General features: G+C 31.6%; 3 protein-coding genes across 4 annotated transcripts; 2 read left to right on the top strand and 1 right to left on the bottom strand.

Annotated features, from left to right (window-relative positions):
- The first annotated feature begins 3,222 nt into the window (after nucleotides 1-3,222).
- Nucleotides 3,223-4,378, top strand: LOC108454837 (squamosa promoter-binding-like protein 3). The gene is made up of 2 exons (XM_017753438.2): nucleotides 3,223-3,886; nucleotides 4,015-4,378. The coding sequence occupies exons 1-2, from the start codon at nucleotides 3,567-3,569 to the stop codon at nucleotides 4,214-4,216; spliced, it is 522 nt and encodes a 173-aa protein (XP_017608927.1). The 5' UTR covers nucleotides 3,223-3,566; the 3' UTR covers nucleotides 4,217-4,378.
- A 3,498-nt stretch (nucleotides 4,379-7,876) lies between these two features.
- On the top strand, nucleotides 7,877-11,417 carry LOC108483085 (serine acetyltransferase 4). Of its 2 annotated transcripts, none has more exons than XM_017786407.2 (10): nucleotides 7,877-8,458; nucleotides 8,861-9,058; nucleotides 9,165-9,224; nucleotides 9,462-9,557; nucleotides 9,641-9,665; nucleotides 9,906-10,000; nucleotides 10,179-10,345; nucleotides 10,442-10,515; nucleotides 10,893-10,953; nucleotides 11,063-11,417. In XM_017786407.2, coding segments are annotated over exons 1-10 (1,011 nt in total). In that variant the 5' UTR covers nucleotides 7,877-8,224; the 3' UTR covers nucleotides 11,064-11,417. The 2 variants fall into 2 exon arrangements, with proteins under 2 accessions (XP_017641896.1, XP_052879127.1); XM_053023167.1 differs by lacking the exon at nucleotides 7,877-8,458 and adding an exon at nucleotides 8,473-8,678.
- A 2,919-nt stretch (nucleotides 11,418-14,336) lies between these two features.
- LOC108469552 (G2/mitotic-specific cyclin-2-like) lies at nucleotides 14,337-16,914 on the bottom strand. The gene is made up of 9 exons (XM_017770433.2): nucleotides 16,635-16,914; nucleotides 16,429-16,546; nucleotides 16,285-16,341; nucleotides 16,034-16,082; nucleotides 15,689-15,949; nucleotides 15,501-15,590; nucleotides 15,189-15,410; nucleotides 14,835-15,112; nucleotides 14,337-14,761 (listed from the first exon to the last, which is right to left on the bottom strand). The coding sequence occupies exons 1-9, from the start codon at nucleotides 16,690-16,692 to the stop codon at nucleotides 14,611-14,613; spliced, it is 1,284 nt and encodes a 427-aa protein (XP_017625922.1). The 5' UTR covers nucleotides 16,693-16,914; the 3' UTR covers nucleotides 14,337-14,610.
- Nucleotides 16,915-17,510: the final 596 nt, after the last annotated feature.

Here is a 17,510-nt window from a genome sequence, read left to right as displayed (position 1 = left end):
CTCATTATGCTTAATGAAACTCGAATATGAGTACTTAAGAGTTCGACTCCGCTTAAATATATAAATTTTTGGGTTATATTATTATTGGGGCTTGAACTTTTTTTTGTCTAAGTTAAGCTTCAAACTTGACAATTGTTCTCACGTTATGGCTTTAAAAAAAATTGTCCAAATTAATCCCTGAACTGGGCAATTGTTCTCGTATTGAGGTCTGAGCTTTATTTTTTTAGGGATTAACTTGAACAAAAATAATTCAAGTCTTAATGTTTGAATAATTGTCAAATTCAGAACTTAACTTGAACAAAAAAAATTATGTCCCAATGTAAAAAATTTACGAATACGAACCCTAAATTATTTTGAGCTAAATATTGAGGATTCATGCATTAGGGTAGATTCTTTCAATTACTCTCACCGGTGGTCCAACACAAGTCTTGTCTTCATTAGGTAGTAGTGGAAATATAGCGTGCCACTCTCAGTTGTCCCATTATACTTATTTTGGATTATATTTATCGTCTTGTTGGGGTGTGTGGCGCTCGCCATTCCTTTTATCGATAGCTTCTCATTTCCTATAATTGTTACATTCTAGGAAGCTGGCACCAAACTAATGTGCTGTAAATACACATAAGGTTATAAATGAGAATAAAAAATAAAAAGTCAAACAAAACTCATACATGATGACATGAATAGAGGTGTGCATGGCCGGGCCGGGTTCGGGTCAGGCCCACCTAAAATTTCAGGTCCGGGTCCAGCTCGGCCTGAAATATGGGCCTAAAAATTTGCTCAAGTTAAACAAAATAAAATTATTGAGCCCGGCCCGGCCCATATTAAATTTTTTTAACTTATTTCATTAAAAAAAATTTTAAAATATATTAAATAATCAAATACATTTAAAACAAATATTAAAACAAAAAACAAAATAAAAATATATTAAAACAATTCTTAAAACAATACACAAATTGAAAAATATAATAAAAATTGATTATATTAAAATTAAAATTAAAATATAAATATGATTAAAAAATATATATATTTATTATATAATTCGGGCCGGGCCTAGGCCAAAAAATTTTTCCCGAGGCCAGCCCATTTTCTAAACGGGCCTCTTTTTTTGTCCAAAACCATATTTCGGGCCTATATTTTTACCCGAACCCTCTCATTTTTCGGGCGAGCCTTCGGGCCGGGCCAGGTAGCCCGGCCCATGCACACCTCTAGACATGAAGACCCACATACCACGTATAATAAAACTCGAATATGAGTACTTAAGAAATCGACTCCCCTTAAATATATAAATTTTTGGGTTCTATCATTATTGGGCATGAACTTTTTTTATCCAAGTTAGGTTTTGATCTTGGCAATTGTTCTCACATTATGGCTTAAAATTGTTTTGGCCAAATTAATCCGGACAATTGTTCCCATATTGAGACATGAGATTTATGTTTTCAAGGATTAACTTGAACAAAAATAATTCAAACCTTAGTATGAGAATAAGTGTCAAATTCAGAACTTAACTTGAACCAAAAAATTTATGTCCCAATGTAAAAAAAAATAATTATGAATACGAACCCTAAATTATTTTGAGCTGAGGTGTATATGAATATTAGAGATTCATGCATTAGAGTAGATTCTTGAGAATATTGGATATTTATGCATTATGGTAAATATACACAAGGTTATAAATGAGAATAAATTCATTTGAGGATGGGAAATGGGGTTGCTTGGGATCGATTCAAGTTTTTATGCCTATAACATAGTACTCTTGCCACAAAGCTAAGTGGTTGTTGGGAAAATAAAGTCATTTATATATATTAAATTATTATGTGAGTGAAAAGTTTACGGTGTAAACTATACTCAAGGTTGTTAAATTATTAGTAAATTTACATTTTGGTCATACAACTTTAAAAAGTTATTGTTATACCCCCCATCCACGTCAAGGCACTTGGCAAGCCAGATAGGCACCCAAATAGCAAGCCTGCCACTAGCAAATTAAAAGGTCACCTGTGAGTTTTTCCTTCCGAGATAACCATCCGGAAAAATGTAGGCCATCTGTTGTCTGGATCTAAAAGACTTCATAGGACACATGAACTTGTTGGTCACCAAATATCACATGGGCTCAACTCCTCCTTATTGTCAAGTCAAAATAAATGACAAAATCTATTCCATCACAGACATTCTCGTTCCATCGAAGACATTCACTCTACACGTTCCATAATGATGACTTAATGGCAAGTCCAACATGCTAACATAACCTTACACGAAACCCTCGCCTACAAATACCCCCAATGAGGAAGAAGGGATCGACCCTCCAAGAGCATCAAGCCTATATTCTATCAACCTATCTCCAACTCTCAACCTGAATACTCTCTTCACTTCCACTCTCCACACCCTTCGACTCTCCACCTCGACTAGATGAATCGTTCTCCATACAGTCTCTCCTTTGTACCAGTTTTATGTTGCATCATTGTATCAACAAAATGATTATTGACTTATTTAAAAATTTCCATTTAAGTCACTAGGTTATTAAAACCATTGTTGTACGGCCTTTTCAGTTCGCATCATTTGTACCAATTGAAAGCTTTCATTCCTCTTCTCTTCTACAAAATTTAGTTTTTCAATGAAACGACTTTTTAAGTCACAAATCTACAAACCAAAATTCAAATAACCTTCTTCTCCAATCTCCTACACTGATTATCGATGGGTACTAATCTATTGTATTGTTCATCGAATCAAAGTCTGGAGCTCGCTAGCCAAACCTTAAAAAAAAATTAATAGCCCAATGACGTAAATGAAAACTTTTGAATAAATCAATAATTTAAATAAAAACTTTCAAAAATATAAATATAGATTAAAAGGAAAAGGAAAAATAAACATGGATCCTTAGCCGATTGAAACTCTCCCCACTCCCTCATTTTGCAGTTTCGGCTAAACACATAACATAAAGTAAGCAATGTCCAGCAGCACCTACATACGATATGACCCAACCCAACAAACATCATATATTTCATGTAATAAGCCAATAACATGATGATGTTCTCATCCAGCTAATCATAAAACAAAACAAGGAAAACCCAGAAAGAGATATCTCCAGCAAGTGTCATCCAAGTTGGGTTGCTCTTATTTACCTGTATTTGTCATTGTCTTGTCATAGAACAAACGTGAACATGTTTACGTGTCTCTCTGGATTCTCAACCGTTTAAAACCCCTTTTTTTGTGTTTTCTTTTTATGGCCGGCGTTCACAAAGGTAGAAACCCATGGTGAAAAAATGTCAAAAAAAAGATGATAAAGAAAAAAAATGAACTAAATAATATCATCCTTAAACTTAAAACTCAATTACTTTTCTATGTTGCCGACTACATGATATATGACACACATTTTGGCACTTTTTTCTTCTTTTTTTTCAATATATGGTGGGTCACTGTCACTCACTGTCTTTGTCTCTTTCATTATTAATCCCTTGGTTTTGTTGGTTTCTTTCTCCTCTCATATTAACAAAACCCCTAAACATTCACTTTCGTTTTAGTTTAGTCCCTTCGGAAAGGTGCTTTTTCACTTTCATTTTATTATTATTATTATGAAAATGGCTAAAAGGGCATGTAAAACGACGGTAAATTGGGTTGATGACGAGGAGGAGGAGGAGCAGAGAGAAGAGAGGATGGTGAAGATAAGGGTAGTGCCTCGAGAGAGGTATGAGAGGATGAATACTTTCATACACTACTCTAACTCTGCTGCCATATCCGGCGGCGGTGGTGGTTGTCAAGCTGATGATTGTGGTGCCGATTTGAAAGATGCAAAGCAATATCATCGGCGGCATAAAGTCTGTGAGCCACATGCCAAGGATGCTTTCGTTTTGGTCAAAGGCATTCGCCAAAGGTTTTGCCAGCAGTGTAGCAGGTTTAATTAAAATGTCCAAATTTATGCCTCCTTGTTCTGTTTCAGACAAAGATTTTGCTGTGTTTTTTTTTCTTTTTCATGTTTCTCCTAGTAACTAACAGTTCAATTATGTGTGCAACTTGGAGCAGATTTCATGAAATATCAAAGTTTGATGGTACCAAAAGGAGTTGCCGGGATCGGTTGGCCGGACATAATTTGCGGCGGAGGAAGGTGATGCAGTCAGACCAAGAAGTGGAGAATGATAATAATAATAATAAGAATAATGCATCCTATGGAAAGGGAACTGACACTCCAATGTTGCAGCAATGGTACCAAGAATTTACCAACTAGATAACTACAAATTCTGCCATCTTTTTTGTTTTAGATACCTTGGGTCGGTTGTTTTTCAATTGGGTCCTTTGTATTTATTGGTTGCTAAAACCAATTTCTTCTATGTTTATTTATAATCCAAAATTTTACTACTATATTGTTCTTCTTATTACATTATTAAAAGTTGTGTCCCGTTGTATTGTATACATGTAAAAGTTTTACAATTTTTTATATTTTTATATTTGTTTTACAGAAAATAATTTTGTCAACAAAAATACTATATAAAATAAGTCATTTTTCTATAAAATAACTTACTCTTTTGAATAGCACAAGTCATTTTTAGATAATTTTATTTTATATAAAAATTAATTTAAGTCAATTTTAATATTATTATATTGATAATAAATTTTATTTTTATTTTTAAAATATAATTATAAAAATATATTTTCAAATAAACATAAATAATATTTAACTATTGATCAAAATAAATTATTCACATAAGTGTAAATCCAACTGCCTATCTTTATTACATAAAATATAAAATCCTATTGAGCTTAACCCAATAGGCCTATTTAATTATTCATAATATATTGTTTTATATTATTTATTTTGAACTTTATGGGAAATAAATAGATCAATAACATTGCAAACTATTAACCGTGTATAAGTCGTGGATTTAATTCATATATATATATATATATATATTTTTTTTTTTTATATTTCTATATTCTTCAATTTGATCAATCATAGTTTATATACTGTTCAAAATTTACATTTGATAATATGTTTGTCACATAAAAGCTTGGAGATAATATAACTTAACTTCTTAATTTTAACACCTACCATTTAATCGGTATCAAAATTTTAAAATTGAAAAGTACAATAATTAAAAATGGTCAAATTAAAATACATGGACTAAATCACAACATACACATAGAACAATGACTAATAGTAATATTTAGCTAATTTAATGGTTTGATTTTGAATTTCTATCTCCTATTTTTATAAAAATTGAGAAGTTAATCCATCTATTTTAATTTATTAGAATTCAGTCCTCGTACTTTATGAAAACCAGTAAGGTAGTCCAATTGTTGCTAAACACATGAACTTGAATTCTTGATTTTTGTTAAGTTGTTTCATATAAATGGTTAAACTACTAAATTTTCCTAATTAATTAGGTATAAATTGCTAAACTATTAATTTTCAATTCAACAATTTAGCAAAAAGGCTTAACAAGTTACCTAATTGGATTAGTTTCTCAATTTTCATAAAGTTTAGGATTAAATTCTGAAAAATTATGAAAATTAACATCTCAATTTTTAAAAAAGATAAAAATCATACTTAACCTAATTCAATTAATCGATGATAAAAAAATGCTTCAAGTTTTTATATTCTTCTTATTTTATTAATTCTATTTTTCAATTTAAATTTTTAAGTTTATTTGTTAAAATAGTTAAACTATTATGTAAAATTTATTGGTGTGATATTTTAAAATAAATAAAAAATTAATTTAATAACCATGAAATCAAAAAAATAATAAAAATTTTAACCATTATAATTTATATTTTTAAATCCAAAATTATATAAATTGAATTTCTAAAATAAAAATAAAGTTTAAATTCACTAAACATTCGCTATGTTAACCTTGTGAGAGGCTCGCAGCAGCAAGACAACCGCTGGAAGCACCTGCATCGCCACCGTCACTTTCTCCACGATATCTGTCGAGCACCGCCGGCTGGACGTGGCGGATGGGGTGGATGTGATATTGTTAGAACGTGAAGGGCTGAATAGTTTATGTCTGGCTGTTAGAACATTATTACATCCAGCAAAGGGAAAACATGATATATACTAAAAAAAGATTCATAAGGCTGTTAGTGTTTATATAAAAATCAATCATGTTAGATATAAAATTGATTCAGTGATGAATTATATAATCCCACATCAGTCAGCCAATTAAAGAGTGTGCTTTATATAAATTTAACATAAACTAATAGAATAATAAAAAGTGCAGAATGTTTCTGGACGTTAACATGGTCATATACAAATGGTGAGTGGGAAGCTCTGCTTTGTTTAGGAACTGCAAAACTGCGGATATGGACAATGAAACCCCCCCTTTTTCTTTTTATTGCTTTGTCATTTTTCTTTTGACTTTAAATCAGCAGTCAGTAATTTCCAAAGTAGTTTTGGGGGCCAAAAAGTAAGACTATAAATGTTTAGGGTCAAAATGTAGTTTACCATTATATCAACTTGTAAATCTTACAATTTTTAAAGGAGTTTGAAACAATTATACCATTTTAGGAGACAAGGTCACTTTTTATTTTATTTTTCATAATAAAATTAATTATTATAATAAAATATTGTTATAGAAAATACTTAAAATTCAACAGAATACCCAATGTGTGGGTCTATGAAAATGATATTGTATTTTTCATGATGAAGATTTTATGGATGTCAATTGCTGAAATATGTCACATCAAATGGCAATAATGCACTGCAAGTAGTGTGATAGTTAATTAAAGAGGTTTGCTAACAATAGGGACAATGGTTTCATTTGTGCTGATTTGTTTAGATTTTATGTGTTTATATCAATACCCAAATAGTTTGTAGGTAAAAATATTGTTAGTTTATATTATTTTCAATAAGATGGGTTTGATGGAAAATTAATTCGGTATTGGTTCGGGAAAAAGATATTAGATTAATTGGTTTGAAAATTGGTATAGATCAATTGAATCGATTTTTTTTTAATTTTTAATGATTTATTTAGTCAAACTAGATAGACTGACGAACCAATTGTCTGATCGATTCACCACTGTTCTAATTTTGTAAACTTTACTTTACATTCCTAGTACTCATTTAATTGATTTTTGTAGGAATTAAGAATGCTAAATATGTTGATTGAACCTTAACTTAATTGGTATCATTGTTATTGTACCAGTAACAAGAACGTAATTTCAAATGCATGTTTCTTCCATTTTAGGTCATTTTGGGGTTATGGGTGGCTTTCAAGAGCATTTCTCTTTTGCTTTTAAATTTTTTAGGTTATAGATAGAAGTAAATATTGTAAAAAAAAAAAAGAGAAAAAAGTGGATATTGTAAATGCCATTGATTGAGAAAAATAAATAAGTTTGACCAAGAAAAAAAAAGAGTCAACTATATTCATGGTTATTCAAATATCAGCAAGTTTACATTATGGTAGTATGAAAAGTTTGAGATATTTTGGTTACTATAGTTTAGAGACCAAATCAATATTTTAGTTATAGTTAAGGGACCGAATTATTTCTTAAGCTTATCAATTAATGTATCATATTATCGATTCATTAATGATTATTTTGTAGATTTTCATAGTTAAGTGGTTAAAATGAAAATTTTCTAATAATGAGGTGACTTAATGGTGCCTTTTAGATTACAAGTTAATGAAGATGAGACTTAAATGATTGATTTTGAATAGTTGAATAATTAAATTGTAATTTTTATGATTAGATAATGAGAATATAAATTTACTAATAATTAAATGACCAAAAGTGAAAATTACCCAAAAGAAACATTAGTATTATTGGGGTCTGTTTTTACCCAAAAAGTAAAGGAGGAAAAAGACGAGGTAAATAAATAAAAGTACAAAGCCATTATTGGTTCCCCAAAGACCTTAACCCAACCCACAAAGCTCAAAAAGTCCAAACCATGGTGAAAAACAGAGACATGTGATGTGAGCCATACATAACAAGAAGCCGAAAAAAAACAAAACAAAAATTACAACACGTTATCTTTCAGACCGCTCCCCCTCCTAGTACCCTAAAACAGCAAGAAACAGACTTCAATTAACACAATAACACACAGAGGAAAAAAAAAGATAAAAAAGAAAAAGGAAAACAAGGTCTCTTCTTCACTGCACCACTTGTCCTCAACGTTTTCACTATCTTTAGATTCCTATCTTTTGCTCATATTCATGAATAGGGAGAGCTTTTTTCATTTCTAAACAATCCCTAGCTTTTATTTTTTTTATTTTTTTTCCCTTTCGATATATTTCTTTCAATGGGTTGTGTTAGTGATAAGCGTTGGGAGTCGTTTCCCGATATGTTCTCCGCTGGGCTATCCCTAAAAGAAACACAAGATGAAGAGAAAGAAGCTAAATTTAATGCTAAGTTCCCTTTTGAGAAGGTGTTTCCAGTTTATGCAATGAGCCTTTCTAAGCCTGACACTGACTCCATTCTTAATTCGGGTCGTGACCCAATTTGGGAAGCTGTACGAGAGGAGGCCAAGCTGGAGGTGCCCAATTTTCATACTTATTTTCTCCTCTCTTTTTTTTTTTAATTTTATTTTTCTTGGGATATTGCTTGCAAGGTGTTTGTTGATTTGTTTGTGATGGGATTTTGGTTATTGAAGATTTATAATCAGAAACAAGTTGATAGTTGATGGATCTCATGGTTATTTGACTTTCTTTGATGATATTTTCATGGAGTGTTGGGAGTTTGTTGCTAATTACATGGTCTTGTCTCTTAACCTGGCTTCAGTTTTTCTATTATCATATGCACGTTAAATTGAAATACTGGCTGTTTATTAGTACTGATGGAAGGATCAACTGATGTCCCCTATGGCAGCTCTTAATTTGCCTTTTATTCTTGATGATCGTGTGAGATTAGTTGATAAATATGCTGCTACTTGGTGCAGGCAGAAAAGGAACCTATTTTAAGTAGCTTCTTGTATGCAAGTATCTTAGCACATGATTGTTTAGAACAAGCATTGGCTTTTGTTCTTGCCAATCGTCTACAGAATCCTACTCTCTTGGCAACTCAACTTATGGATATATTTTCTAATGTTATGATGCATGATAGAGATATTCAACGATCAATACGCCTGGATGTGCAGGTAATCTTTAGAAAAGACGATATAGAATTGATGTTTGATTGTAGAAGTTCTTACCGAACAATCATTTTAACCGTATTTTTGCATTTGGAAATGCTTTATTCTGCAGGCATTCATAGATAGAGATCCTGCTTGTTTATCGTATAGTTCAGCGTTACTATACCTCAAGGTAATTTATACTTTTCTCGGATACTTGCTCGTGTATGCATAATGTCTTAACTTTTACCCCAAACTGTTGCATTGCAGCCCTTGTTTTGGTTGGCGTATTCCTAATGGTGAAAAGATTTATTATGGTTTCAGATATAAAGAGAAGATATGTTAAGATATAAGACATATAAGGCTGTTAGCAACAATTGGGCATCAAATTCTGTCTCTGACTGTCCTTACAAGTTCCATCCTTTTTCAGGGATACCATTCTCTGCAATCATATCGAGTAGCTCATGCCTTGTGGAAGCAAGGGCGAAATGTGTTGGCACTGGCATTGCAAAGCCGGATTAGTGAGGTATGAGTTTCACATCTAGTCATTTGATTAGGTGTATACCCTTTTTCATATGCCATTTAATATTTCTTTTACATACTTTTCAGGTTTTTGGAGTTGACATACATCCAGGTTTATTTGTTTCTTACTTTAATCTTACAATGTTTCTCATGCTTCTTGTTATTAAGTTCCATGCGAGTTATATGACATCTTCCTCTTATAAAAAGGGGAAAAGAGCTATGTGCTTTTGTTGCATGAAACAGCTTATAATATCTCTCTTTCTTTTTGACGGTTTACATGGTGATTTTTTGCTTATTCAGTTCAGTCTCTGCGAAGATAATAAAGGTTTGCTAATGACACAATTTAATGCAGCTGCAAAAATCGGAGACGGTATATTATTGGATCATGGGACTGGTGTTGTTATTGGTGAAACAGCAGTTGTAGGAAATCGTGTTTCATTGATGCATGTAAGCTACTTTGTTGTCATTCATTTATGATTATCTTATGAAAACAGATTCTGTTTTCCTTCTCTCTTTATCAAATTCCACCGTGTTTATTGTTAATAATCCAATAAAATAAAAGAAAACAGAATTTAGTGCAATTCATTGGAATTTAGAAAAAACCTTATATAATGCTCTCTTTCAGGGTGTGACCTTGGGTGGGACTGGGAAAGAAACCGGTGATCGCCACCCAAAAGTTGGTGATCTTGCACTACTCGGTGCATGTGTGACCGTACTTGGGAATATAAAAATAGGTGAAGGTGCAATGATTGCTGCTGGTTCCCTTGTACTAAAACATGTTCCTCCTCATAGGTATATAGAAACTTTCCCAAATATCACGATTGCACTTCATTAAAAATTATGACTAAATCCTAAATGTTTGATATGCCTTCTCGGGGTGTTTTGAAGTATGGTAGCAGGTACACCGGCACAAGTAATTGGATCCATAGATGAGCAAGATCCATCTTTGACAATGAATCATGGTAGGTCTTGTGCATGAATGTTAAAACACTATAAGAGAGTATTTAACCCTGTGAAATATATTGGACTCGTCTAGGATGGAACTTGCATTAGTTTCCTGAACTTGAACCATGTGTTGGGAGATGTTTTATCTGCCAATCAGATTCGGCTTTAACTTGTATCATCTTGGTTAAGGTTATATATCTACCGAAATCTGCATAAAATGGCGGATTAGTTCCATTAGAATATGTAAAAAGGACTAAACTATTTAGAACTCATGGCCTGAAGTATTGTTATAACTTCGATGGTTTAAGTGAATGCCATCCTTGCTTATGTTAGTTTCATTACCCGGTACTATATCTCTGTCCTAATTGCTATACTTGTTATGATGAACATGCAGATGCTACCAAAGAGTTCTTCAAACATGTAGCTGTTAGTTTTAGAGATGGAAGATCCAAATAGTAAGCATCCTTTACTTGCTGTCTTGTCTCCATATTTTTAAAGAAAATATTACCATAGCGCTTTGCTTTGATTATAGAAACTCTAATTCATTTAACCTTATTTTTTCAGAGCCAAGGAATGATGAGGAAAACAAGGATGGTGGACATATCAATATCCTCCGCCAGTTGCAGCTGTATGTAAAGAAAAATAAGAGTAGAATGGTGAAAGTACCATGAAAGCCCTTATACTAGGAGTTGCATTGCATTTTGCTTCTTCTACTAAAAAAAAAGGCAAATTAATCCTTTGGAGTTAGATTAAAGAGTAAACTGGTCATTCCGTTAAAAATTTCATTCATTTTTGCTGTTAAAAATTAGTTTCTGTATGTAAGCATGAGATACACGTGGCACGTAATGTGTCATTGTTTGATTATTTATCAATCATGCCAATTTTTAACTATAAAAATGGATGAAAGTTTTAATAGAAATGAGTAATTTATTTATTTATTTTAGTAAAAAAGGTAAAATACAATTTAATTTTTAATATATTAGCTTTTATAGTTGATAGTACTTTTACCTATAAAAATTAATGTAATATAGGCATGTGGGTCAATTGCTAATTTATTGCCCCTCCTAATGTAGCTGTCACTAACAAGACGAGACAAACGTGAAAGGGTTTTTGTTTTTCTTGTCTTGGGGTTATGTTTATTTGTCATGTAATGCCCTAAGCAAGAGTTTCTTCTTTCTTTAATAAACTAACTCCCACATTCTTCATTTCAATGCTACGTTATATACTTTCTAATTCTTTGCTTCAATGTAATGCCCTACATGTGTCCCTGCCAGTGTTACTTTATAATAGCAATATAAAGTAAAAAAAAAAAGTAAAAGTATCATGAAATTCTTTACATTATGAGTCGGTTTTATTTTTTTACTCTACTAAAAAATAGATAATTATATGTTAGATTAAAGAATAAATTAGTTTTTTATTTTTATTATTATTCATTTCTACAATAAAAAGTTAATGCCTATAAGTTAGTATAAAGTACATTTATGTAACATGTTAATGTTTATTTATTTTGTTAGCTATGTTATTTTGGCTAGCATGTGTTATTGTTTAGTAATTACATTAGTTATATTATTTTTAATAATAAAAGTGGATAAACTTTTAATAAAAAAATCTGTTTACTCTTTGATCTAATATATAAAAATTAATTTGTTCATTTCTTAGTAGAGATACCCTCTAGGCTCTATTGATAAAGTCTTTTTTTGTCTTACGAAGAAAGTGTTAAGCAATAATATGTTAACTTACGTGACAATTTGTATATATTTTATAAAAAGATAAATATATAAAATAAAATTTAAAAAATCATAATTTAAAAAAATGTGTCAATGGACTACCATGTAAGCTCATTAAAATTTTAATATTTCAATAAAAAAGGTAAATATTAGAAGTTAAATTAATTATTATGTTATTTAAATTAGTATAAAAATTAAAATATCCTAATTGAGTTTTTAAAGATTTTTTTAATCAAGTTTTTAAAGATTTAGTATAAGGATTTAGCTCTAAACTATATATAAGATCGTAAACACCTATTTATAAAAGTCATTAAATTATTAATAAATTTACGTTTTGGTCATTTAATTTTAAAAGTTATAAAATGATCTTTAAACTATTCAAAAGTTTATAATGTTAAAATTGTTACTATATAGCTTTGACATGCTGTCGTTATGATGTCAAAAATAAATAGCCTTAATATCGATAAAATGATTGGAATAAGTAGAATAGGGAGAGTAAGGGTCGATTCCACAGGGACTAGGAGTTTGATGATTTTCTTGCTTTTAACTTTGTTTAGGCGTGATGAGTAAAGGGAGGAGTAGAAGGGGGGTTTGTTTGAAGTGAAGTAAATGATTGAAATTAAACAAGTAAATTAAAAAGATTGAAATTGAAATCAAGAGATGAAAGTCAGCCTTGGGCTAAAGACCTTGCCTCGATTTAAATCGATCCTCGAATGGGATTTTACCTCTAGGCACATGCCGTTTATAGCCTATAGGGCCCAACCCCTATAACTTGTTGTTCTCTCAAGTGAATCGAGAATCTAAAATCAATTTTTAGATCTTAATTCTTTATGAGCTAATAGCGTCAATCGCTTATTAATTCAATGCTTTGAAAATCTGGAAAAACCCGACTCGGATTCTATCGTCTCAAATAAGAATCTAACCCGATTTCAGTTTCCCTTAGCGGACCGCCGCTAAGCGTGTTCACAGGAAGTCGAAGTGCCACAGGTTGATCCTTCCTCCCAACTGTTAATCGAAACCGAATTTTATTCCAACGTGCACTTTTTGAAATCAAACCGATTTGATTATAAAAGGATGGTCGATTACCAATCCTTGATTCCCAAAAATTGAAAATGTAACCCTAGAGGGTATGAAGTGCTTTTCGATTCTCACGATTTAGAATCGAGTCATCGCTTTAGCCTTTGGCTATGGCAAACTTAGCTAAGCATGGTAGAGACCATACTTAGAATTTTAAGAAAATAAAGTAAATACTAAATCAAAAAGAGAAATTTATTAAAACTAGAAAGAAACAAAGAGTTTAATAAATGCAAAGTGAAGAATGCTCATGGATCCATCCCCCCTTGAGGCTTACCCCAATGGGGTATTTATAGTCAAAAATCCTAAAATGTAGCATTCAAAATTAAGAGAAAAAATCCTAAATAAACAAATAAATATAAATCTTAATCCTAATTTGAATTTAAATGGGTGGTTAAGTCTCTTTTTCCATGCCAAATGTCTTTTAGAAATTGCTGACTAGACTTTCTAGAAATTGCTGACTAGACGCCACGTCAACGACATCATGCCCCAAGTCACGCCAAGTAATTCGACCTCTAAAGTTGCTCAATTTCTGCAATTCAATGTCCTGAATAAAAAAGGAATGAAAAATGTCAAGTTAGCAACTCAAAATAGCTAATAAAAGAGTAATCAACCATGAAATAATGTATAATTTAAACACTAATCAAGCTTTCTTTACTTGCATCGTTTGCATAAATCAAAAACTCTTGTTCTCCTCTTCTATAGTTCAACTTTTTCAACGAATGGCTTTAAATATCACAAGTCTACGAATCAAAATTCAAACAGTTTTATTTTCTAATTTCTAATATTGATTGTCATATTAACTTAGATCTAATGTATGTTTTTCTACTCATCGATACATAGTAATACATTATACTGATTGTTGAAAAAACTTAACAACTCAATAACTTAAATAAAAAACTACGAATAATTTAGTGATTATTTTGTAACTTTTTAGCATGAATTTGAGTTTATAATAAGGTAAAAAAAAAATAGTGATATTTGGGTTATACATGGAAACCATAACAAGATTCCATCAAATTGAAAAAGAAGAAACATTGAAGAAAGAATGGTGTTTGATTTATTGATTGTATGGCGGAAAATACATAAAATTACAGTAAGAAAATTAATCATGTTCAATTTGAACATGCATACACATAAAGTCAATAACCATAGCTGTAAACAACCACAACAACAACACCGGATATGCTGCTTAAAATTTTTCAAATTTGCTTTAAAAATCCCTAAGTGCACGCAACCCAAAGTTGCTCAATTTATTACATTAGCTGTCCCCCTCACTAATCAAGTATAAAAGTCAATAGCTTGATGTTGCTATGGTTGTTGTTGGGTCTGTAATAAAAATTTTGCAGCTTCACATTTTGCTGTGTATCCGAACTTGGATGTACAGTACTTTCTATGTACCCCTGTTAGTTTCCCTGTTGCTGCTTTTTCATGGAAACCAACCATCAACCTTGAACATTCTCTGCAAAAAAGAAAACATCTCAATAACTTGTTTGTTTGGCAAGAAAATTAAAAGATGTGAAGCAACAACTTACAGTAGTTGATCTTCTGTGTAGCTGCTATGCCACTCGCATGTCTTGCTCCATTGTTTGTACCCATTTAGACTGCATTGAGCAGTGTAGATTGCCGCAGCTGCTAGTAGTGATGGTTGGAATTTAAGCATTTCATATTCCACGAAGGCAAGTTCAATCAAAAAGAAAGACAGAAGTTCAAGCTTCTTGTCGGATTGAGCTGCCTTAAGGAACCTCTTCATGAAAACATATGGTGTTGGGAAAGACATGTTGAATTGTAATGTGTTGAGCATTAATCTCTCCTGTAATAACGTGTGTTAACCATTAAAGCTGCTCCATTGAACATAAATGGCAGAACAGAAGGATATAGTACCATACCATTTCGAGAACTTCTTTCCTAGAATAAGCTTTATCTGATATAAGGATTAAATCTCCTACAACAGGAACAGAAACCTCCTCGTACTTGCATGCTAAGAGCATAGCAACTAATCCAACCAGTTGAAGCTTTTTTCTCATCACTGTTTGTTGAGACAAAAATCTGTCTATGAGATTAACTGTAAGAAATAATGTCTCCCCCATGAGGTCAAATTTGTCGTGCACCTGTTCATTTTTACAACCCAATTATGAACCAGAAACCAACTATTCACCATTTATGGCATTGGTTCAGTAAGGAACAATTCTGCTATTTACCTCAATAAGCCAGTCAATCAAAATAGCCCTCATTTTCTCGTTAACATCAGATTGTTGGTCCATGTAATTAGGTGAAACACAACTAAATTTCTGCATTACAAATGAAACTGGTTTTAGAACATGTTTCATGGTAAGTAATAAAATCTCAATGAATAAAGGGGTACTAATACATTCTAGTATTATGTTACCTCCATGTTTTTGTAATAAGCATGCAAATCTTCAACATATTCAACAACTGCTAACGGATTCTTTGTATCACAACCATCGATATCAACATTTGGTTCTTCAATTATTATATCTTCCATTTCCACTTCCGATGCCACTTCTGTTTCTTCTAAGAACATAGGTACTGGTTGGTCTAAGGATGTCTTGTTTTCTTCCACATCTATGAATATACAATCACCAAACTCATTTGAGCTTGGAACTGATGGTTTCAGCTTCTTAGTTTCCTGTTACAAAGGACAAAAAGCCATCAGTATGTAAGAAAATAATCAATGCTCTTGTAAAAAATAAAAAAAAAAATTGACTGGTACCTCGGGGCAATGCCGTTGACTGGTACTGGAAATTTGAGCAGCAAACTTCCTGAAATGTCAAAATGAAGCAAAAAATAAAAAATAAAAGCTTGTTATGGTATTTTGAATTGACTGAGTTCTAAGATCCAAAATTTGAACTTTCTTTCCTTTTGTAGCTTTACTCATTTGGTAAGCAAAGCTGGAAAGCAAAAGTGAAAAAAAAAAAAGGGGGATTAAAAATTTAAATTTTTCAAAAATTTAAAAACTCTAACCTGGTAATAGGTCTATGAACAGGATCAAGCTGCTTGTTTTCAATACATTCATTTCTTCTGAAAAAAAAGAAGAAAGAAACTCATCATTGAGAAATAATCAAAGATGTAAATGAATCAAAGTGAATGAGATTGAGAGATGTATACTGTGATAAGCCTCTCTTATTAACAACACAAGGGTATGCTTTAGCTCCTACTAAGTTGTGATTAATCACACTTAAAGCTCTCCTGTTGTGTTTGATCTCTTGTCCAAATTTTCTGCAACCTGTTGTACCACAACCATGTTAGATCATGGGGGTTTAAGTGTAAAGATTTGAAAGTTGAAACCCATTTTTGGAATAAAGGAAGAATACCTTGAAAATTTGTGGGTTTGGTGAGATTAGGATTGTTCTCATCAGATATACGTTCCATTGTTGATTGTTTTGTGTGTGTCTGAAAGAGAACAAAACAAGAACCCCACCGGTTCCAAAAGAAGAAGAAGGGAATGAAATAAGAAGAACGTAATGTAAAGGAACCTCTTTAAAATAGGTAGAGAATGAGCATTTAAAGAAGTTTTAAAAAAGAAAAAGGGCTTTAGTGTCTATGGAAGTGGAGATCTACAAATACAGACAGGTAGATAGAGAAAGGGAGGGGGGTTGTAAGAAAGGGGGGATAGAGGAGTATTTTAAAAAAAGGGCAACGGCTAATTATTGAAAAGTGACCGTTAGATGATAATACGAGTTTTTGTCCTAACAACGGTCATCTGGGTTGTGACTTGTGTGACGTGCCTGTCTCACCCTGCCTGCCGCATGTGATTTCAAAAACTAAACACACCCTTCTTCTTTTTTTAATTTCCTACAACAACCTATATTTTTATAATTTAATCTCTTTTCTACTTTAAAATTTTTCGATTCATACGCTAACACGAGCGAAGGATTAAATTCTTTAAAATAAAAATAAGGAATTAAATAGGTTACTTAAACCGAATTTTTTAAAATATAAATCTAGTTTTAAATCGGTTCTTAGATTATCAATATTGTATTAAATTTAACCTTTTGTTAGCTTAAGCATTAAAACACAAACCAAAATTTAAACCCGTGTTCACTTATCACATTAATGACTTAGATGATACAAAATATGTTAAAATTATTATTCATTTATTTTAAATATACTTCACAATAAATTCAATTAAAATTTAATATTAAAAATAATAAATAAGCTAACAGAAAGACTTGATTGATATAACGAAT

This window comes from Gossypium arboreum, chromosome 2 (assembly GCF_025698485.1).
Source record: "Gossypium arboreum isolate Shixiya-1 chromosome 2, ASM2569848v2, whole genome shotgun sequence".
Taxonomy (NCBI): Eukaryota; Viridiplantae; Streptophyta; class Magnoliopsida; order Malvales; family Malvaceae; genus Gossypium; species Gossypium arboreum.
Note: the sequence above shows the minus strand (reverse complement) of the source record. Positions and strands in the feature narration are given on the sequence as shown.